The sequence below is a fragment of the Hypanus sabinus genome, chromosome X2 (genome assembly GCF_030144855.1).
Source record: "Hypanus sabinus isolate sHypSab1 chromosome X2, sHypSab1.hap1, whole genome shotgun sequence".
Classification (NCBI taxonomy): domain Eukaryota; kingdom Metazoa; phylum Chordata; class Chondrichthyes; order Myliobatiformes; family Dasyatidae; genus Hypanus; species Hypanus sabinus.
In genome coordinates this window covers 36,909,472-36,932,846 of record NC_082739.1, presented here as the reverse complement: position 1 = coordinate 36,932,846, position 23,375 = coordinate 36,909,472, and the positions used below count along the sequence as shown (strand labels likewise).

The following is a 23,375-nucleotide window of genomic DNA, read 5'->3' as shown; positions in this document are numbered from 1 at the left end:
CAATTAATCTTACTTATCATCTCTCAGGAGTGCCACAGTCCTATAAGGGTATCTTGGGGGAACTATAATTAACCGTGATCTAGCGTTGCAGCAAGTAACTCTACAATTTAGGCCACGCACATGATGCCATTAGCATAGAAGATAAGATTGCACTGCCTGCAGCAGTCAACCGCATCCTCTAGTACTCACTCAAGCCATCAAGTCATGCAGCTTGGAAACAGCTCCTTCAGCCCAAGACCACACTGATTATCAAACACCCATTTAAGCTAAAGAGACATTCATCCCATTTTAAAAAATTCACTCCTCCCCACCCCCAATTCTTCCACCCATCTCTATACTAGGGGCAATTAATTTACAACAGCCAGTCAAGCCACCAACTCACCTGCCACTCAAATGTGGAAAGAAACTGGACCACACAGGGGAAACCATACAGTTACTAGGAGAACGTGCAAGCTCCTCACAGAACCCAAGTCTCTCGCACTATAATATAGCCACTCTTCTATCTGTGCCACTTTGCCACCTTAAAATGTTCTTTCATATTTTTATCAGTATTTTGTTCAAATCCCTGATCTGCTAGTCCCAGTATTTTCTGTTTTTTTTTACTTCAGATTTCCAGCATGTACCATTTGCTTGGCTTTTTATCCTCGATCACTTTCTGCCCCCAACACAACTCAGAGCAGAACCCTTGCTCAAGGGACTCCAGCTAGAGGAGCAATGGGAACCAGAATATCAGCAGGAGGAGGAGAGGAATAATGGGCGTACTGGAGGAGGACTGTTGTTGCATGGATGAAGTCACTGGAGAAAATAACTGGTAGATACAGAGCAGTTTTTTTATTCGACAAAACAAGGTACGGCAGGCATCACATGGAGATGCTTTTGGTGGAAAGGTCTGCTGACCCAACGTGAGGCTCTATACTTTATGTGTCAAACATCAAAAGACATCTCCGTATTTACAATGTATGGACAATGCTTTCTTTGAAGCTACATACAACCTTCACACCACAGACATTCATATGAATTATAACCAGCATTGTCTGGACTGGGATTCACAGCTTTTAGGAACCCATTGTTCAGAGCTGCACTCCAAATTAAATCCACAATACATTTTCAGATGTGAAGACTGGTAGTCAAAGTCAATTGCTAAATGTACAGTTGAGGTCAGAAGTTTACATACACTTAGGTTGAAATCATTAAGACTCTTTGTTTAACCACTCCACAGATTTTGTATTAGCAAACTATAGTTTTGGCAAGACATTGAGGACATCTACTTTGTGCATGACATGAGTAATTTTTCCAACAATTGTTTACAGACAGATTATTTCACTTTTAATTGACTATATCACAATTCCAGTGGGTCAGAAGTTTACAAACAAAATCAAACAAAAAAAAGACCTCAGAAAAAAAAATTGTGGACCTCCACAAGTCTGGTTCATCCTTGGGAGCAATTTCCAAACACCTGAAGGTACCACGCCCATCTGTACAAACAATAGTACGCAAGTATAAACACCATGGGACCACACAGCCGTCATACCACTCAGGAAGGAGGCGCATTCTGCCTCCTAGAGATGAACGTACTTTGACACAGAAAGTGCAAATCAATCCCAGAACAACAGCAAAGGACCTTGTGAAGATGCTGGAGGAAACAGGTAGACAAGTATCTATATCCACAGTAAAACGAGTCCTATATCGACATAACCTGAAAGGCTGCTCAGCAAGGAAGAAGCCACTGTTCCAAAACCGCCATAAAAAAGCCAGACTACAGTTTGCAAGTGAACATGGGAACAAAGATCTTACTTTTTGGAGAAATGTCCCCTGGTCCGATGAAACAAAAATTGAACTGTTTGGCCATAATGACCATTGTTATGTTTGGAGGAAAAAGGGTGAAGCTTGCAAGCCGAAGAACACCATCCCAACCATGAAGCATGGGGGTGGCAGCATCATGTTGTGGGGGTGCTTTGCTGCAGGAGCGACTGGTGCACTTCACAAAATAGATGGCATCATGAGGAAGGAAAATTATGTGGATATATTGAAGCAACATCTCAAGACATCAGCCAGGAAGTTAAAGCTCAGTCGCAAATGGGTCTTCCAAATGGACAATGACCCCAAGCATACCTCCAAAGTTGTGGCAAAATTGCTTAAGGACAACAAAGTCAAGGTATTGAAGTGGCCATTACAAAGCCCTGACCTCAATCCGATAGAAAATTTGTGGGCAGACCCGAAAAAGCGTGTTCAAGCAAGGAGGCCTACAAACCTGACTCAGTTACACCAGGAGGAATGGAATAAAATTCCAGCAACTTATTGTGAGAAGCTTGTGGAAGGCTACCCAAAACATTTGACCCAAGTTAAACAATTTAAAGGCAATGCTACCAAATACTAACAAAAGTGTATGTAAACTTCTAACCCTTTGGGAATGTGTTGAAAGAAATAAAAACTGAAATAAATCATTCTTTCTATTATTATTCTGACATTTCACATTCTTAAAATAAAGTAGTGATCCTAACTGACCTAAGACAGGGAATGTTTTCTAAGATTAAATGTCAGGAATTGTGAAAAACTGAGTTTAAATGTTTTTGGCTAAGGTGTATGTAAACTTCTGACTTCAACTGTATGTATCCTAAACCCAAAAAACACTCTAACAAGGACTACACCCCATGTTATGGAAGGGAAACCCTTCCTGTACATACTGTCAGAGCACACCTGAGAGCCAGCACAAATATAATAATTCACACATTGATGCACCATCAATAACTCTCAGAGACAGGAGGCGAATGATAGGCTTTTATTAGCTGCAAGAGACCACCACACAACATCCTGGAGACTGAAGGGGGAGCAGTGCCTCCAATCGCCTTTATACAGGGGTCTGTGGGAGGAGCCCCAGGAGCAGTCAGCGGGAGGGGGGGGCGTGTCCAGACAGGTATATGTAGTTCACCACATTCACCTCCCCCCCCCGCCCCTTGTTTTAAAAGAGAGTCCCCATGGGGCGAAGTTTCTTACAAGTATATTTACAGGTTAAGTCTATCAGGCGGTTGAATCAGTCGCTGCGATCTACGTAGCACCGGATGTGATTGCACAGGTGACGGTGGTTGTGCTGGTTCCGGCCTGACTTGGGGTGTCAGCCCACTAGGCGTCAGGGAACCCTCATGCGTGTGCGAGGTGCCCGGTATGGGAGTGTCGTGAGGAGTCTGTGTAGGGCTTGGTGTGCGCGGTGTCTTATGGGTATACACCTTGGTGGGTACGGGGTTCATAGTCACCGTGGAGTGTTCGGGGTAGGGGTCTGGTGCTCCTGTGGGCGCCAGGTCGCGGACGGAGACCGTGTCCTCCCGCCCATCAGGTAAGACCACATAGGCATACTGGGGGTTCGCATGTAGTAGGTGAACCCTCTCGACCAGCGGGGAGTATTTATTGCTCCTCACATGTTTCCAGAGCAGCACTGGCCCCGGGGACGTCAGCCAAGCCGGTAGGGTGGTCCCAGTGGCAGACTTCCTGGGAAAAGAAAAGAGTCGCTCATGAGGGGTGGCATTGGTGGACGTGCATAACAGGGAGCGGATGGAGTGGTGTGCCTCGGGGAGGACCTCTGGCCAGCGAGAGACCGGCAATCCCTTTTTTCCTAAGGGCTAAGAGTGTGGCCTTCCACACAGTGGCATTCTCCCTCTCCACCTGTCCATTCCTCCGGGGATTATAGCTCATGGTCCTACTAGTAGCAATGCCCCTAGCCAGCAGGTACTGGCGCAGCTCGTCACTCATAAACGAGGACCCTCTATCACCGTGGATATAGCAGGGATATCCGAACAGAGTGAAGAGCTGGCGCAGGGCTTTTATGACGGACGTGGCAGTGGTATCGGGGCAGGGGATAGCAAAGGGGAACCGCGAGTACTCGTCGATTATGTTGAGAAAGTAGATATTACGGTCGGTGGAGGGAAGGGGGCCCTTAAAGTCGACACTCAGTCGCTCAAAGGGGCGGGTGGCCTTGATAAGTTGTGCTTTTTCAGGATGGTAGAAGTGCGGTTTGCACTCAGCGCAGACTTGGCAGTCCCTGGTCATCGTCCTGATGTCCTCAAGGGAGTAAGGCAGGTTCCGGGCTTTCACGAAATGGTAAAGTCGGGTGACCCCTGGGTGGCAAAGATCTGCATGGTGGGCATATAGCTGGTCGAGCTGTGCGCTGGCACACGCTCCCCGGGATAGGGCATCAGGGGGCTCATTGAGCCTTCCAGGCCGGTACAGGATATCATAGTTGTAGATGGAAAGTTCCATTCTCCACCGTAAAATTTTATCATTTTTGATTTTGCCCCGCTGTTGGTTGCTGAACATGAACGCAACTGAGCGCTGCTCGGTCAGCAAGGTGAACCTTTTGCCGGCGGGATAGTTCCTCCAGTGCGTAATAGCTTCCACTATGGCCTGGGCTTCTTTCTCCACCGCGGAGTGCCGAATTTCAGAGCCTTGAAGGGTACGAGAAAAGAATGCTACTGGCCTGCCTGCCTGATTGAGGGTAGCAGCCAGCGCGAAGTCGGAGTCGTCACTCTCTACTTGGAAGGGAATGGTCTCGTCCACATGCATTGGGGCGGTCCTCCGGGCGGATGGGGAGCGGATTTCAGATCTATGGTCGAGTACACCTTGTACTGAGCTATCTGGTTGACCATATCCGCGATGCGGGGTAGGGGGTACACGTCTAGCTGCATGAACCTATTGTTGGTCTGGCTATAGTCCACGACCATCCTATTTTTCTGCCCGGTCCAAACAACAACCACCTGGGCCCTTCAAGGACTTGTGCTTGGCTCAATGATCCCCTCCCTGAGCAGCCACTGCACCTCTGACTGAATGAAGGCCCTGTCCCCCGCGCTGTACCTCCTGCTTTTAGTTGCCACAGGCTTACAGTCAGGGGTCAGGTTGGTGAACAGCAGTGGGGGAGGGATCTTGAGGGTGGAGAGGCTGCAAGTGGTGTCAGTAGCACGGCTATTGGCATGGTGCCGGGTGGGATGTGGGGGTTGGTGTGTGTGTGTGTGGTCAGTAGTGGGGTATATGGCGAAGTCCCACAAAACTGAGGATTTCTGATAGTGATTGGTGGGAAGGGCCTGTCATACTCCATTGTCACACTTTTCAGGTGGCTCTGGAAGTCCAGCCCCAATAGCACAGGCGCACATAGTTGAGGCATGAGCAGTAGCGCAAAGTTCTGATATTCTGTGCCCTGCACCACCAATGTCGCTACACAACCCACCCGGATGTCTGTGGAATGCGATCCAGAAGCCATGGTGACCCTCTGGCTTACCGGCCGTGTCTCGAGTCCGCAGCGTTGCACCGTGTCCGGGTCAATAAAACTCTCAGTGCTGCCCGTGTCAAACAGGCAGCTAGTCCTGTGCCCCTCCACCAGGATGTCCATCATTGACCTTGCAAGCTGGTGTGGGGCGCTTTGGTCGAGGGTTACGGAGGCCAGAGTTGAATCACCGTCTTGGTGCCTGGTAAGCACCCGTGGGTCGGAGGCGGGGCGAGGTGACGCCAACAAAGATGGCCGCCCTCATGCCTCGCACGCGGCGGGCAAGCAAGGTGGTGGCGACCAAGATGATGACCCCCATGCCTTGCACGCGGCACTGTTCAACCCCGCTCGTGGTTTAGACTTACAGGCCTTGGCGAAGTGGCCCTTCTTTCCACAGCTGGAGCAGGTAGCTTCTCGGGCCGGGCAGCGTTTTCGGGGTTGCTTTTCGAGTCCGCAGAAGTAACACTGCACGGACTTGCGACTGGCAGCAACCGTGGTCAATTCGCTGGTGGGTTGCGGGGAGTTCACAGACTTGCGAGTGGCAGCAGCTGTGGTCGATTCACCGGCGGGTGGCAGGGTCTGCAGCGTCCATGGGACCGGCGGGAGATCGCGCAGCTGGACAGCGTCAGCATTGTGCAGAGCAGCCTCCAGCGTGTCGGCCAGCTCGATCGCCGAGCGTAAGGTAAGATCGGTGTTTTCCAGCAGCCGCTGGCGCACGTACACTGACCTGATCCCCGTAACGAAGGTGTCTCGTACCAGCAGCTCAGCATGTTGTTCTGTCATCAGTCCCCTGCAGTTGCAGGCCCACACGAGTGTCTGTAGGGCTCGGACAAACTCCCCGCTCGACTCTCCGGCCCGCTGTTGCCGCGTCGCTAAGCGGTATCTTGCATAGACGGTGTTCACCGGCCACAGGTACTGTCTTTTGAGGGCGTCCAGTGCCCCTTGATAGGTCGGCAGGTCCCCGATTAGGGAGTATACCCTCGGACTGACCCTGGAGAGGAGAACTCTGTGCATGATAGCAGGCTCAGTCACGCAAATCTATTCCAGGTACAATTGGAAGCATGCAAGCCAGAGTTCAAAGGCAATGGCTGCTTCGGGAGATTGAGGATCCAAGTCCAATTTATCTGGTCGTAAAATGCTCTCCATGTTTTAAAATTGCAGCTAATAAAATTGATGCACCATCAATAACTCTCGGAGACGGGAGGCGAACGATAGGCTTTTATTAGCTGTAAGAGACCACGATTAGCAGCAAGAGACCACCACACAACATCCTGGAGACTGAGGGAGGAGCAGTGCCTCCAATCGCCTTTATACAGGGGTTTGTGGGAGGAGCCACAGGAGCAGTCAGCAGAGGGGCATGTCCAGACAGGTTTATGTAGTTCACCACACACATCTCATGCATATTTGCTGCCATGGAAACAAGGGACAGTGCTTCCATCACACCCAGACATCTGAAGTGCTCCTGACCACATCTCCTTAAAACTCCATGGTGTCACTCAGCAAAAGCTGAAACAATGCAGCTATGCCATTACAGAGGCATCCTTGAAAATCAAATCTGCACATGCCCACTTAAAACCAAAAATACTGGAAACACTCCGCAGTTTGGGAAGCATCGGAGGAAGGAGAAAGAGCATTAATGTTTCAAGTCTGAGAGGGAAAGAGAGAAAGTTATTTGCAGTAGCAGGGAGCAATAGATAGAACAAAAAGAAAATCTCTACTAGAGTTAATGTAAAAGATAAACTCATGGTTATGAATAGCTAATATCAACTTGGAATGTGCCCAGCAGGCCAGATTATACTAACAGAGAGAAAAATGAGTCAAAATCACAGATGGATGACAGGTTCTGGTAGAGGGAAAAAAGAGTGAATTACTTAAACCTTAGGGTGACTCTTAAAATTTGGTTTCTGCAACGTAGAGGAGACCACATTGTGAACAGTAAATGCAGTCCACTAGTTTGGAAGAATGCAAGTGAAACAGTGCTTCAGCTGGAAAGTCTAATTACTTTCTTGGTGGGAAGGGAAGATGTGAAGGGACGGGTGTTGTATCTCCTGTGGTTGGAGAAAATTCTCGAACTGTGTGCAGGCATTCAAATTCTGCTCATGACCACTCAAACGTAGACCACCTATGCAAGGTGACCCACAAATAAAATCAATGTCGGATGAGTTTCTTCAGGAGAGCTCTCTGAGATACATCCTATAAATAAAGGTATGATCCAGTCTGTCATTGCACTTATGTTTATGAGTCTCCTTCCGCAACAAGAGCAATTGTTTGTAACATTCAGGGCTTTTCAACAGATTGGCTTTGAAGCTGTAATGAAATGTGCAAGAAGCAATGAAGGCAGCAACCTTGAAAAATCTGCAGGATTAATCAATATCCTCAGTCAAGTAATGGACTGTAATAAACTTCATGTGAACTCTTTATCTCCAACAATGTCTGATCTATAATGGACCCCTGATTAGCTCTTTAGTTGACCCATATCTACACTGATAAATTGTGTGTGATTTGTTTCTTGTTAACCAATGGAATCAGGAGGTAGGTGAAAATGTTCACTGAAGTGGAAATGGCTACAATTAAAGTTTATATACAGAGCTATTGAACTCAATTTCATGTGAGGGGAGGAAAGCCATTCCTTGTGCTACAGTAATAGAACATTATGGAATACCTAAATAACTTAAAGGATAGAGTCTTAGAGTTCCTCAAAGATAATGACTCAACAAACGTCCAACATTGGAGGAAACAAAATATTACAATCAAATAAACCAACATAACACTTAAAGACTTCTGTTTCTCCTTAATTTAAAACATATGAGATTTCTAACTTTTTCGGAGCCTGATGAAGTCATTGCTTAAAACATGAATCTTTTTAATCTCTATCTCCACAAGTGTTGACTGCTCTGCTGACTACTTCCAGTTGAGTCTACACATACAGAACCTTTAGTATGGCACATCCCATCAGATTTCTCAGTGGTCCATGAACTCTACCTCACTATTACCTTTTTTACACTATTTATTTTGTAGTTGATAGTAATTTTATTCCCTTGCACTGCAGTGCTACTGCAAATAACATATTTAATAATAAACCCAATTCAGAGTCTCATTCTGATTCAATGCAATAGCTTCTGCAGATGGGTAGTTAGAGGCTGCCCCAATTATATGCTGTGTTCTGTAACATGCACGATGGTGTGTTTTCTGCAGTAGGCAGAACCTGCTTTAACTCCAATACTTTCATTTACCTAAGCCAATGCAATACTGACAGCTGAATGTTTGGAATGGAATTTAACCCAAGCTATGGAAAAAAAATGAATTTCCATTAGGTAAGCTTTCAGTTTTTTCCACCTTTCCCTTCTGCTCTTCCCAATGCAGTTGAGGGTTGTGCCATTTGAAACCTGTTAGGGGCACGATGGTAACATAGCTCGGGGCATCGGAGTTCAGAGTTCAATTCTGACATCATCAGTGAGGAGTCTTTATGTCCTCCCCATGGAATGCGTGGATTTACTCTGGAAGCTGCAGTTTCCTCCCACAGTCCAAAACCATCCTGCTTAGTAGGTTAATTGGTTATTGTAAATTGTCCTGTAATTAGGCTAGGGTTAATTGGGGAGTTGCTAGACAGCACAGCTCGAAGGGCCGGAGAGGCTTGTTCTGCACTGTATCTTCATCAAACTGTATGAATCTCCTCCATCAGTTTCTTCCTGGCAGACCAGATGAACTGCACAATCTCATGCCCTGCTTACATCATTCCATCATCAGGAAATAGCAATTAAAGCAGACAGTGCTTATCTGTGATATGCTGATGCCTTTATGTATCTCTGGCTCCATGTCTGTCCAAACCTGTAATGTTGTAAAAGCACCAATAAATAGTAACCCTGCCTTAACAGCAGCAAACTTACCAGCCAACGTTTTAGTATGATGGGATTCATGTTGAACTCTTCCACCAGTCCAAGGTCATGGTACATATACTCAAGACAGCTGAGCATCTGCCAATGATCATGAAATACAGTTACTACACACCTGAGCGACCCATGTAATGTGTTATATCTGTGTATATGGATTCCCAAACCTAATATTTCATCTGGGACGTTCAAAATAAGGTTAAACCAGCAAAGGAGTATCATGTAAAAGTGATTTACAATATCTCCAACAATCCTTTACCATTACTAATAGTAATGGTGCTATTGGAGGTCATCTTCTATTACTGGAGAACTATGGGAACATGAAAAGCCACCTTTGTTCCCTGAAGCTGACTGACAGTGCTGTTGCAGAGGTTGTAATGGAGATGACATTCACCGCTAACAGAGTAGCCAACCTTCCAAGCATGCTCTGGCACTTCAAGAATTTAAGGACCAATCTTCACTCAAGGATGCTGATACAGGCAACCCAGAATCAAAGTGTCAATTAAAGAAGTTTCAATTCCTTTCTTTTAAACATTTTTTGCTGATTAGTTGCAATAAAGTTGGCCCAGGGAATAAAATTGATTTCCTCAGTCAATGCTATTGACTATTGGCTATTTTCCATTTCATTTTGAAAGGGCAAGTGTGGACACGCTGATGTCAGGACTGACCTAGTATAGTTACAGAAAACATTGGAAATACCCAATAGGTCAGTCCACATTAGAGTTGATATTTTGGATTGAAGACTCTTAATCAGAACTTCGATTTCGATGAACTTCACGGTTTATTTTCGACATGAAAATGTAACACCCCGTTACTCTTCCCACAGATGCAGCTGGGCCTGTTGAAAATTTCCAGCATTTTCTGTTGTTATTTTAGATGTCCAGCATCTACACTGTTTACCCATTAGAGTTACGTACAGATCACCAATATGAACAATTAACTCTGTTTCACTCACCACAGGTTCTTGCTGACCTGCTGTGTATTTACCATGGTTTCTATTATTATTCTATGCAGTAACTTTCCTTGTACCATGATCGCAGTGAAAAATGTAACAAAGAGCAATGCTGCAGCACATAGCTTCATAAGATTTGCCAGGCTCATGATAAAATGACATAGGTTTGAGCTTTTCAATCTGAAATATCATATTACAGTTTCAAGACTACAAATATCATGGACCATTTTAATGCTTAGAATGACTTTAGAATAACAAAATGTGAAGGACAACTGGGTGCAAGTGAAAGATAAGTGTATCAGTTGAGGAACAAGAAACTACAGCTGCTGGAATCTGGAGCAACAAACACTCTGCTGGAGGAACTCTGCAGGTCAAGCAGCATCTATGGCGGGAGAGGAACTATCGACATTTACCCAGCTCCATCTGGCTTTTTTCATCCACCTCCATCTATCAGCCTCCTACCTCTGCCCCCCAACGTCACCTCTCTTCCTCCTTTCCTTGATCTGCCTGTATCCTTTACCCATTATCAATCACCCACTGCCCCTGTCTCTCCACTCCCCCTTTTTTCTTTATATTGGCTATCTTCCCTCTCCACTCCAGTTCCTGATGCAGGGTTTCAACCCAAAACATTGACAGTTCCTCTCTTCCCTCTAACCCTCATCCCTCCACCCCATTCTGATGTTACTTGACCTGTTAAATACAGCTCCTTCAGCAGATTGTTTGTTACATAAGCTTATCAATTGCATGATTCCAGGCAGAGAGTTTGCAATGAATGCCGTGGAATTAGGCAAGAAGCTGTCAGGAAACTAGGTGGTTATTCTGGACAGATGTGGTTAACTAGGCCAGATAACCTTCATGACATATAAATACATTGATCAGTATGATCATTATCACTGAATTGTTGTAGAAAATGGGCAATTTAACACGAGAAGCTGGCATTATTTTTGTTCCCCAATATAAACATGGTATCTGAAAATTCTCCAGAAAATATTATTCGTCAGCTTTTAATCTTCTCTTACCTGTCTTTTCTTTGGGATAACAGTCTTGGCAATAAAGTGATCAGAACAAGAATAGACAATGTGGGCCATGATCTCCTTGCCAACCATGATGCCAAATTTAAACTAATCCTTTCTATGTGCTTGTGGTTTATACCCCTCCGTTCCATGCCCACTCATGTGCCACTGCTGCATGACCTGCTTCCAACATCTCTCCTGTCAGTGTGTTCCTGGCACCTACCACACCTGTGTACGAAAGCTTGCTTTATAAAAGTTCTTTAAACTTGCCTCCTCTCTGCTTGAAGTTATGTCCTCTTGTATTTATGACTTCCACCCTGGGAGAAATACTCTGTCTAACCTATCTATACCTCTCACAATTTTATATACTTCAATCAGGATCTCCTCAGCCTTTTATGCTCCAAAGGACACAATCTAAGTTTGTCCAATCTTTCTTTATAGCTAATGCTCTTTAATCCATGCAACATCCTTATAAGCACTTCTGCACCCTTTCCACCTCCCTCCTGTAATGTGATGACTGGAACTGCAAACAATACTCCTACTGTGACCTAACTAAAGTTTTGAAAAGTTTCATTTTAACTCAGTGATCTGCCGCTACGTATTGGTGGCTGGTTGTGCCAGTAAGTTATCTTCAAGGTACCTCATTGTACTCCCAGTGCCAGACATCAAATGTTGGTTTCTTCAGTGCTTCGATGGTCTCCTGGGATAGCGTATACTGGCAAAACAGAGAACAGACATTATAACAATATTTGGTCAGCAATCACTTTCTCCCGCAACCTATGATTCACCACATTACACAGAACTATTGCATTATACAGTGTGCCCAACTTATGAATGGAACGTCCAGGTGTTAAAATAGTAACTGAGGTACATCTTATGGTGAATCACTAACTATATCAAGGCTGGCAAACCAGAATGTGGCCTCTTACCATCCTTTATTTTCCTCGACAACAACCTAGGCCCAAGTTCTTGAATTCCTTCCCTAAATCTCTCCACCTCACTCTCCTCTTGAAAATGCTCCCAAAAAACCTCATGCTCATAAGATTTTCTTCTGAAGACCTATGTCAAGTTTTAACTTGTAGTGCTGTGAAATTTCATGGAACATTTTAATTTGTTAAATACGCTGTGCTTTTGGAGAATAGTCGAGCAGGGAAAAAGAGTGTGAAAATCATGTTGAGAATGTTGAAATTGATGTAATGGAGAACTGGGAAGTAAATTAGATCAATGGATACAGGGTTTAGCATGAATTAGGACTTAACATTTTCAGAAGCAATTGAGGTACAGAATAAGCATTCCACAGCCTTACAAGGTAGAAGGAAGCTCACTTCGTGAAATAAGCACATCAGAATCAGAATCAGGTTTATTATCACTGGCGTGTGACGTGAAATCTGTTAACTTAAGCAGCAGCAGTTCAATGCAATACATAATCTAGAAAAGAAAGAAAAATAAAATAAATAAAATTTTTTAAAATTAAATAAATAAATCGATTACTGTATATGTATAATGAATAAAAAATGTGCAAAAAACAGAAATATTGTATATTAAAAAAAAGTGAGGCAGTGTCCAAGGGTTAAATGTCCATTTAGGAGTGTGTGCCTTCAGGCTTCTGTACCTCCTACCTGATGGTAACAGTGAGAAAAGGGCATGCCCTGGGTGCTGGAGGTCCTGAATGATGGACGCTGCCTTTCTGAGACGCCACTCCCTAAAGATGTCCTGGGTACTTTGTAGGCCAGTACCCAAGATGGAGCTGACTAGATTTACAACCTTCTGCAGCTTCTTTTGGTCCTGTGCAGTAGCAACCCCCCCCCCCCCCCCACCCTCCCATACCACACATTGATGCAGCCTGTCAGAATGCTCTCCACGGTACAACTATAGAAGTTTTTTGAGTGTATTTGTTGACATGCCAAATCTCTTCAAACTCCTAATAAAGTATAGCCACTGTCTTGCCTTCTTTACAACTGCATCGATATGTTGGGACCAGGTTAGATCCTCAGAGATCTTGACACCCAGGAACTTGAAGCTGCTCACTCTCTCCACTTCTGATCCCTCTATGAGGATTGGTATGTGTTCCTTCGTCTGACACTTCCTGAAGTCCACAATCAACTCTTTTGTTTTACTGACGTTGAGTGCCAGGTCGTTGCTGCGATACCACTCTACTAGTTGGCATATCTCACTCCTGTACACCCTCTCATCACCACCTGAGATTCTACCAACAATGGTTGTATCATCAGCAAATTTATAGATGGTATTTGAGCTATGCCTAGCCACACAGTCATGGGTATATAGAGAGTAGAGTATGGGCTAAGCATACACCCTGAGGCGCGCTAGTGTTGATCATCAGGGAGGAAGATGTATTAACACCAATCCGCACAGACTGTGGTCTTCCGGTTAGGAAGTCGAGGATCCAATTGCAGAGAGAGGTACAGAGGCCCAGGTTCTGCAACTTCTCAATCTAGATTGTGGGAATAATGGTATTAAATGCTGAGCTATAGTCGATGAACGAGGTGTTTGTGTTGTCCAGGTGCAGTACACTTCCAGAGTAACTCTTTTATAAAATATCACACTGCCAAAAGAAGCCTCTATTCTGTGCGGTGTGATGTGCAGCCAAGCATGCTGAAGGTGGCAGATCAGTGTTGTGTTTCAGATACTAGTATTTGAGATGGACTCCCAATTTCAAATGTGCAGTGACGGTCTGGAAAATGACACTGGCTTTCTGGATTAAAATCCACTGTTTGGGTCTTCCCCATTAAGTAAATGGGAAGTCTGTATCTCAACAGCTTGTTCACTGCATCTCAGAGAGAACACTAAGAAGATGTTGAAACAGAGAAGAGACTATGTATGCATGGCAGAATAGCCAGCAGCCAGAGTGGATACAGATTTAAGGTGATTAACTGAAGAGGATAACTTTTTAAATACATAATGGTGTTTGCTAAGAAGGGTGGAGAAAGTAAATTGAGACAGCACACACAAAATGCTTCAGTGTTTTGTGTGTGTTGCTTGGATTTCCAGCATCTACAGATATTCTTGTCCAAGTTAAGAACCTGTATTCAAAATGTAATCACATAAATATTTGAAAGAAAAATATACAGATCTTTGGAAAGAGAGTAGAATGCAACTGAATAACAAGTTCTGCTGAAGATTTAGTACAGCCGCAATAATTACAGTGAAGGGAGCCTTTAACTTTCTTTCTCTTAACATTTTGCCAAACCATTTTCAATTTGAATTAAGTGGTGCTTGTGATCAGAATCCATGGGTTGGTCGCAGTATGAACAGTGACTGTTCAAAAGACAAAGCAAGTGATTTGACAGTGAATCTGTGATGTGGTGGTTTTTGTTACACTGGGCAACATGAAATCTTTGCTAGTGGTCTTGCAGATCAGAAATATTGGCTATGTGTGGGATAGAAATAATGATAGATTTATCTAGCACCTTTTACACTCATTTCAGGAAATACAAATTGTTTGCAGCCTATCTGTGCTTTTTAAGTGCTGCCATGGTCTTTATGGAAGAATACATGACAGCCTCAAAATCCCACAAAAGTTCTTCCCACTTCCTTTCCGGTCCTGATGAAGAATTTTGGCCTGAAATGTTAACTGTTTATTCCTCTCCATAATACGGCCTGACCTGCTGAGTTTCTTCAGCATTTCGTGTGTGTTACTCAAGATCCCACAAAAACAGTTTGATAATGAGTATATGATGGAAAAACTTGACTCAAAATGCCGCAGATATTTGCTTTTCTCACGAAATAGTGTTTTATAAGTTTATACAACCACCTCGGAGGGCATATAGGGCTTTTGCTTAACATCATAGCTGAAAGAGGGCACCTCCCATTCTCTCACTTGTACTTGAAAGTCAGACTAAATTTAGCATGCTCGTGAGTCTGAGTGAGATGATGTCCTGCAAAGAAGTTAGCAGACTAGGTTCCCATTCTAATTTGACAGAAGACTCTGCTGATCTGAGCACTTTCTGACCTTTTAGCTGTAAATGCTGGTGATGGGTCGGGCATTGCAGTCCATTATTGAAGAGTGTTTGATTGCTGTTGATTTAGGTTGATCCTCTGGAAGCATGTAATGCTGAATACTTTGGTTTTCCACTATAAACAGCACTGGCCTCTACTTAAACTCCTTGGTGAAACAGAATTATCAAAAAGAGGTTTGCAGTGAAAATGTATGAGAAATCTTATGTAATCTCATCCTTTCTTAACCTTGCAAGTTTGTCAATATTTCTAAAATACTTCATTTAACCTCTTCTGTGTTGCTCTAGGTGTGAACTATTAGTGCCAGTTGGTACTTCCTTCAAGCAAAATAAATGACTGACAAGGAATTAAACTAAAGTTGACTTTTTACCGTCTTTTTGCCTGCTGAAAATAACTTGCTGATAGTCAGTGTCTAAGTCTACAGATGGACACCTAAGTGTGGTACCAAGCACACAAAGAGCCATGTTTCAATCAGAGGGAAGGGCAGGTACAGAGTGAAAAAGCAGAGTTTTATACGCGGGGTGATTGATAAGTTCATGGCCTAAAGTAGAAGGAGTCAATTTTAGAAAATCTAGCACATTTACTTTTCAACATAGTCCCTTCCTACATGTACACACTTAGTCTAGCAGTCGTGGAGCATATGGATCCCTTCTTTGTAGAAGTGGTCCACAGCAGGGGTAATTGAAAAGTTTGTGGCCTAAAGTACAAACTGTAGAAGGAGATGAGTTATACAGCTACCGTTACATGTCCGTGCAGGTCAACTCTTCGAGTGGTTATGCAGAATGTTTGAAGTTAATAACTCATCTTCTTCTACCTTAGGCCACGAACTTATCAATCACCTCACGCTGTGGACCACTTCTGGAGGTCCAAGACACCGACTTCTACAAAGAAGGGATCCGTATGCTCCACGACCACTGGACTGTGCATAAATGTAGGAAAAATAAATGTGCTAGGTTTTCTAAAATTGACTCCTTCTACCCTAGGCCACAAACTTATCAATCACCCCTCATAAAGGCAAAACTAGCTTCAGTTTAATTCTCATTAGTCTCAGTGCATCCATTTACCTACTAATGGACACCCCATCCTTGATTTATTTATTTCCCCCCTCCCTTTTTTGTCTCTCTCTGCCCATCACTCTTTGCCTGTTTTCCATCTCCCTCTGGTGCTTCCTCCCACTTTCTTTCTCCCTAGGCCTCCTGTCCCATGATCCTTGCCCTTCTCCAGCTCTGTATCACTTTTGCCAATCACCTTTCCAGCTCTCAGCTTCACCCCATCCCCTCTGGTCTTCTCCTATCATTTTGCATTTTCCTCTCCCCCTGCTACTTTCAAATCTCTTACTATCTCTCCTTTCAGTTAGTCCTGACAATGGGTCTCGGCCCAAAACATCGACAGTACTTCTCCCTATAGATGCTGTCTGGCCTGCTGCGTTCCACCAGCATTTTGTGTGTGTTGCCAGGGTCTCCATCTTATTTTGTACGAAGGGTGTGTGAGAAACAATACAAAGCCTGATGGATTAGATGATTTAGATCCAAACAATAACTAGCATGAAAACAAATCCTATAAAAGAAAAATAATCCTATTTTCTCTTGCGGCTTTCAGACTTTTGCAGCTCAGTTACCTCTGAAGACAAAGATATTGTGGCTAGCATTTGGTCCATAATGACAGATGAAGACGCTCTTTAAACTAACAACAGTTTTATTGTGATAAACTCCAAAACAGAGAGGGTGCCATGACCCAGAGAGAGAACCCAACCAGTCTCATCAGACGGGGGAGGTGACCATCACACACCCTGGTTACAGTCAGGGTGACCCACAAATACACAAGTGAATAACTGTATAACCCAAGCTAAAATGTAATGATAAATGAACATAATCCCACAAAAGCATTTTAACACAAGAACGATAAACAGTGTTGGTCATTAGAAATGCAGGAGTGTCAACCACAGTCACCCCCACCACCCCCCCACCAGAGCGTCACAATATGTTTCCTTCTATGCTGGTTCTAAACTGGAGACTAATTTTTTCTAAACAAAAGCAGCACGCTTGCGAAGAACTTCAGTACATTGTGCTTATCTAAAGGAAGATGATGGGAGGGCAGAAACTTAGATACTGGTCCATTTTATGGCCTGTCTTCCTCAAATGCAGCTTCACTCTGGTGTTCGGCTACTTTGCTTCACTAGATAAAATAAGTAGGGGAAAATCAAACAAAAAACAAATGTCACTAAGGCACTTTCCCTGATTTTGTGTAAGTGGAGATAAAATTGGAAGCAATGTGAAGATTCAGTGTAACAAGTACAGCAACAATGAAATGTTCTTCATGATCTTTCTGCAACACAAGTGTTATTAAAGCGACTGCAGACACATCAGAGGAGAACTGTGTTTTTTTTACGCTGGAGCCAAGAGACAGGGTGAGAAGAGTATTGTAAGCACTTCAGATCCCTCCAGACTAAGACTAATAGGCACTGGAGAAGTTTTTTCCCTACTGCGGTCACTTTGCTGAACAGTTAACTGCAGGTTAACTGTTGGCTAACTATTACTTGGATTGCACTACTTGTATGTATAATCTATATTTTCATTTATATTTATCATTATTATTGTTATGAGCAGAGAGACAACATCTGCCGGAAGTAAATTCCTTGTATGTGTACAGGTACTTGGCGATTTAAGTCTGATTCTGATTCTGATTCTGTAGAGAGTAGGGGGATGGGAGAAAAGAGGAATGGTCAGGAGGACTGCTTGGCCAGAACACTTCGAATGATGATTGCAGTCAGAGGTATGTAAAGTGTTAGATCAAACTACAAAGTAATGAATTATGTTTTTGCATTTAAAGAACAGAATTATTCAATAGTTTGAATTAAACAACAAAGGGTTGGTTAATATTAAAACAAAATTACCAGATAATTCAAAATCAATGGCTTTGAAGTATCAGCAGAGGTTTACAGTAAAGACAAAAACATAGAGACTAAGGTGGTTGCATTATTGTTGTATAGGGAATTCATCAAATTCCCTATCCAGTATACTGCATCCTATTCTGGCCAACTGGTGCTAAGGATGTTATTACTTTTAAGTCTACAAATAAAGGAAGAAATTATAGTGAAAATTGAAAGACTACAACTATTCTGTTCCTTTAGAAACCACAAAATGAACTACAAAAAATTAGTCAAAGACGAACACAATCATAAATTGGCGGACTGATTTACTGATACCATCATGTGGACAGTAATTTTTCAAACAATCTTCTTTTCTGATAAAAGAATGATTGGATCATTTATTCTGAAGGTGCAATTGAGACTTTTGCCATGTTTGACACCTACAGACCTTTTTCCAATTATAAACTCTTCTATTGTGCCATAGAGTTTACAAAGATGTTCCTGCAGCCATGGCTCTATTGGACAAAGTATTAACAAAGATGCAGAATTCAATTAAAAGCTGAATTTCAATTCAGAATGACACACTGTTTGCATTTGATTTTCAATGTGGTTTTAACATAATAACCATCTCAATAAGCATTCTTCAGATCTATAAATAAAAACCTCCTTAATCTAAACCACAAATAAAGTGGGTGGCAATAATTCTACTCTTTAATTGAGCTGTTCACCATCAGTATATCAATTAGAATTTACTTCTTCATTATTGCTTTCATTTTATAATTACTGTTTGAGTTCTCAGGTCTTCTTCTGCCAGTCTCTTAAATTTAAACAATCTCAAACAAAAGATAATTGGCAGGTCAGCCATATGCTGTTAAGCTGTGAAATTCAGTAGCTAAAACTGTAAGGGATGCAGACTCAGTTGACAGCCTAATACCTAATTATTTAACCTTGCTCTTAACTGATATCGTGTTGTCTTTTTATTTTCATGTTCACACTTTATCCGATTGTAAAACAATTTCAACTATAACAAGTGCTCTATAAATAAGTTATTATTATCAAAAATAAATTTTAGTAAGATGTGTTCACAAATGAATAAGAAACGTTAAAAACTTTTCTAAGAAAGGATCATTGAACAAATGAAGAGGAAACAGTAAATTACATTCATACTTAAGGAGTACATTTTCCATGATGCAGGCTGTCGATTGGACATTGCACCATTTAATGACCTTTTCCCCTTCTCTGAATATTCCCTCTTAACATTAATCTGTAGATATCTGGGTGTTTGTTCAATCACCTGTCTACAAAACATGCAATTTTGCCTGAAGCTGATATAAAACCCAAGAAAATTCTTAGTTTCCGAGCAATGTTCCCTCTAATTTTTAATAGTCAGTGTATGCAAAAACCTTATGTTGTGCAAATTTTTTTCCTGTGACAAAAGTATGTGCGCACTGAATGCACACATGGCACAGTTTATGAAGGTTTACAAAATATTTGACATAAAACTGCACAGAATAACAACAAAATATCATACATATTTAAGTCACACAGTTATTTTTTCTCTCCCCTGTCTTTGGCATTTACCCATTCTTTGTAAACTCTATCTTGACTAATAGAACTTCCATCCAATTGATAGCTTTTGATTCTCATTAACATATCCAAATGACATTCACCTTAACAGTTTCTCAGCTTGTTTTTGAGTTGATTCATAAACCTCGCTCACAGTCCGCACTAGACGCAAGAAAGGTTCCCTCAATGTCCATCAACTGTGCAAGGTCGCAAAACTGTTCATTTTGAAGTACAAATGCCACTATTTGAGCAAAGTTTGAAATCAGTTTGTATTTAACTTTTTCTTGCACGGAAAATTTGAAATCATTAAACTGCCTAACTATTACAGTATTTTCAGCTAGAAAATCATGATATTTTAGACATAAGGCATTAACTTGTTTATTGCCAAATGTGAAGTCACAATCTGCAATTGCGGAGAAATTTAAAGCTGACCATTCTTGTACCTCATCTTCAGGAAACCTTTCTTCTAAGTGAACACAAAGACTATTTTTAAAAGTCAACAGCGAACTTGTATCTACTGTGATGTTTTCTTCACGTTGTTGGCTTAGCAAAACTTAAACTTTGTCACTTCACGAAACATTATCTCCCAGATACTGGTTTCTTATCTTGTCTCGCGCAAAATGAAGTGAGTGAATCGGTGTCTGGCCACTCTTTTGCTGAATCTTGCACAGTGCAGCCAGTTCATCAAAGACATCACTTAAAACCTGCAAAACTGCTTTTTATGTGATGTTTATCAATTTCTTGTGACAGTATTTAGCCACAGGGTCTAGACTGATCTTCTTCAAAGTATGTGATCAGTGCTTCATAATTTTTTATTATTGCCGTCCAAATGCAATTTACTTGCCAAATGACGCTTCAAAAAAAAAACTTAGTAAGCTAACTACAGGATTTGAAACAGATCTTTGTAAACTTTATGATATGAACACCGTCTCCCAAAGATGGCTGCCGCCGTGATGCAGCTGTACAAACCGGAACAGGAAAGGTGAGGTGATGTAAATTAGTGACGTGCATTCTGGTATTTGAAAAATCAACTAACTAGTTAACAGAAACATTTAGCTAAAAGATTATTTTCAATAAGTATAATTATTAATTACTACATTATTTTAGGTAACTAACCTTTTGTGCGCTGGTTAAAAAACACGTGCGTACGCATGTGAGCGCAACTTAGAGGGAACGTAGTTTCCAAGTATATTTTCTTATACCTTTCTTAGGAACACAACACAGTTTAACAGATGACTAAGGAGATGGTGCAGGAGGGAGAGCTTCAGATTTTTAGATCACTGGGCTCTCTTCCAGGGAAGGTGGGAGCTGTACAGATGGGACAGTTCGCATCTGAACTGCAGGGGATCAATATTCTTGTGGGAAGGTTTGCTAGTGCTGCTCCAGGGGGTGAGGGTTAAACTAGAGTTGCAGGGGATGAGAAATGGAGTGCCAGGGCAGAAAGTGGAGTGGTTGTGGGGAAAGATGATGTTAAGACCACATACAAAGACAGGAACCAAAAGGTTGAGCATGGGAAGAATAATGCCTTGAGCTGTATCTATCTTAATGGAAGGAGTAATGTACTGTAAGGCGGATGAGCTTAGAGCATGGATTAGCACGTGGAATTATGACATTAGTCACCATTAATGAGACTTGGTTGCAGGAGAGGCAGGACTGGCAACTCAGGGTTCCAGGGTTCCGTTGTTTTATGATGGAGGGGGGGAGGTATCAAAGATGGAGGGGGTGGCATTACTAGTCAGGGAAAATGTTATGGCGGTGGTCCGTCAGGACAAACTGGAGAGCTTGTCTACTGAGGCTTGATGGGTGGAACTGAGGGATAAGCATGTTAATGGGATTATATTATAGACCACCCAATAGTTTGTGGGATTTAGAGGAACAAATTTATAGGAAGGTAGCAGACAGTTGCAATAAAAATAAGGTTCTGATATTAGGCTATTTTAACTTACCACATGTTGACTGGGACTCCCTAGTCACACGTGTTCAGGAAAGTTTCCTTAATCAATATATAGAGGTCCCAACCAGAAAGAGTATGGTACGGCATCTCCTATTCAGGAACAAGATAGGGCAGGTGACAGAAGTGTGTGTAAGGAAATACTTTGGATTTAGTAATCATAATGCCGTTAATTTCAAGATAATTATGGAGAAGGATAGGACAGGTCCATGGGTTGACATTCCAAATTGGAGAAAGGCCAATTTTGATGGCATTTGAAGGAGTCTGGCAGGTGTGAACTGGAAAAAGTCATTTTCTGGCAAAGGCATGCTTGGGGTAAGCGGTAAGTCTTCAAAAGTAAAACATTGAGAATACAGAGGTTGTATGTTCCTGTTAGAATAAAAGGCAAGGATAACAGGTTTAGGGAACCTTGGTTTTCAAGGGTTATTGAAGCCCTGGTTAAGAAGAAGAAGGTACATGATGGGTATAGGCAGCAAGGTATAAATGCAGCACTTGGGGAGTAAAAGAACACGAGGGAAATCAGGAGGGCTAAAAGAAGGCTCTAGCAGATAAGGTGAAGGGAAATCCAAGGGCATCTACAAATATATGAAGAGCAAAAAGATAGCAAATTACAGAGTTAGTCCACTTGAAGATCAGTGTGGTCATCTATGCATAGAGCCAAAAGAAATGGAGGAAATCTTAAATAGATTTTTTTTGTATCTGTATTTACTCGGGAAATGTACAGAGAGTCTATAGAACGAAGGTAAAACAGTAGTGAGGTCATGGATGGTATCCAGATTACAGAAGAGGACGTGCTTGCTGTCCTGAGGCAAATTAAGGTGGGTAAGTCCCCAGCGCCTGACAAGGTATTCCCACGAACCTTGTGGGAGGCTGGTGCAGAAATTGCTGGGACTCTGGCAGAGGTATTTAAAATGTTCTTAACCACAGGTGAGGTGCCAGAGGACTGGAGGATAGCTACTGTTGTTCTATTATTCAAGAATAATCCAGGAAATTATAGGCCGGTGAGCCTGGTGTCACTGGTGTGTAAATTATTGGAAAGTATTCTAAGGGACAGGATATATAAGTATTTGGATAGACAGGGATAGTCAACATGGCTTTGTGCATGTTAGGTCATGTTGAACCAACCTTATAGGGTTTTTCAAAAAGATTATCAGGAAAGTTGATGAAGGCAAGGTAGTGGATCTTGTCAAGGCCTTTGACAAAGCCCCAAGGTTCATTCACTTGGCATTCAGGATGAGGTAGTAAATTGGATTAGACATTGGCTTTGTGGGAGAAGCCAGAGAGTGGTAGTAGATGGTTGTCTGTCTGACTGGAGGCCTGTGACTAGTGGAATGCCACAGGGATCGGTGCTGGGTCCATTGTTGTTTGTCATCTATATCAATGATCTGGATGATGATGTGGTAAACTGGATCAACAAATTAGTGGATGACACTAATATTGGGGGTGTGGTGAACAGCGAGGAAGGCTATCAAATCTTGCGGTGGGACCTGGACCAGCTGGAAGCAAGAGCTGAAAAATGGCAGATGGAATTTAATGCAGACAAGTGTGAGGTGCTGCACTTTGGGAGGACAAACCAGGGTAGGTCTTACACAGTAAAGTGTAGGGCACTGAGGAGTGCAGTAAAACAAAGGGATCTTGGAATATAGATCAATAGTCCCTTGAAAGTAGTATCACAGGTAGATAGGGTCATAAAGAGAGCTTTTGGTACATTGGCCTTCATAGATCAGAGTATTGAGTACAGGGGTTGGGATGTTATGTTGAAGATGTACAAGACATTTTGTGAAGCCAGATTTGGAACATTGTGTGCAGTTTTAGTCACCTACCTACAGGAAAGATGTAAAAAAGATTGAAAGAGGGTGGTATGACTATGGAACAAGCTGCCTTGGGAATTGATGAATGTGGGTTTGATTG

At 42.7% G+C, this 23,375-nt stretch overlaps 1 protein-coding gene across 1 annotated transcript in view; it reads right to left on the bottom strand.

Moving 5' to 3' along the window:
* Nucleotides 1–23,375, bottom strand: part of pde9ab (phosphodiesterase 9ab) — a 92,373-nt gene that overhangs the window by 24,712 nt on the left and 44,286 nt on the right. The window contains exons 7-8 of the mRNA XM_059957268.1: nucleotides 11,744–11,818; nucleotides 9,136–9,222 (exon numbers count right to left, since the gene is read on the bottom strand). Of these exons, the coding sequence (XP_059813251.1) occupies nucleotides 9,136–9,222; nucleotides 11,744–11,818 (162 nt within the window). The remainder of the gene's footprint in view (nucleotides 1–9,135; nucleotides 9,223–11,743; nucleotides 11,819–23,375) is intronic.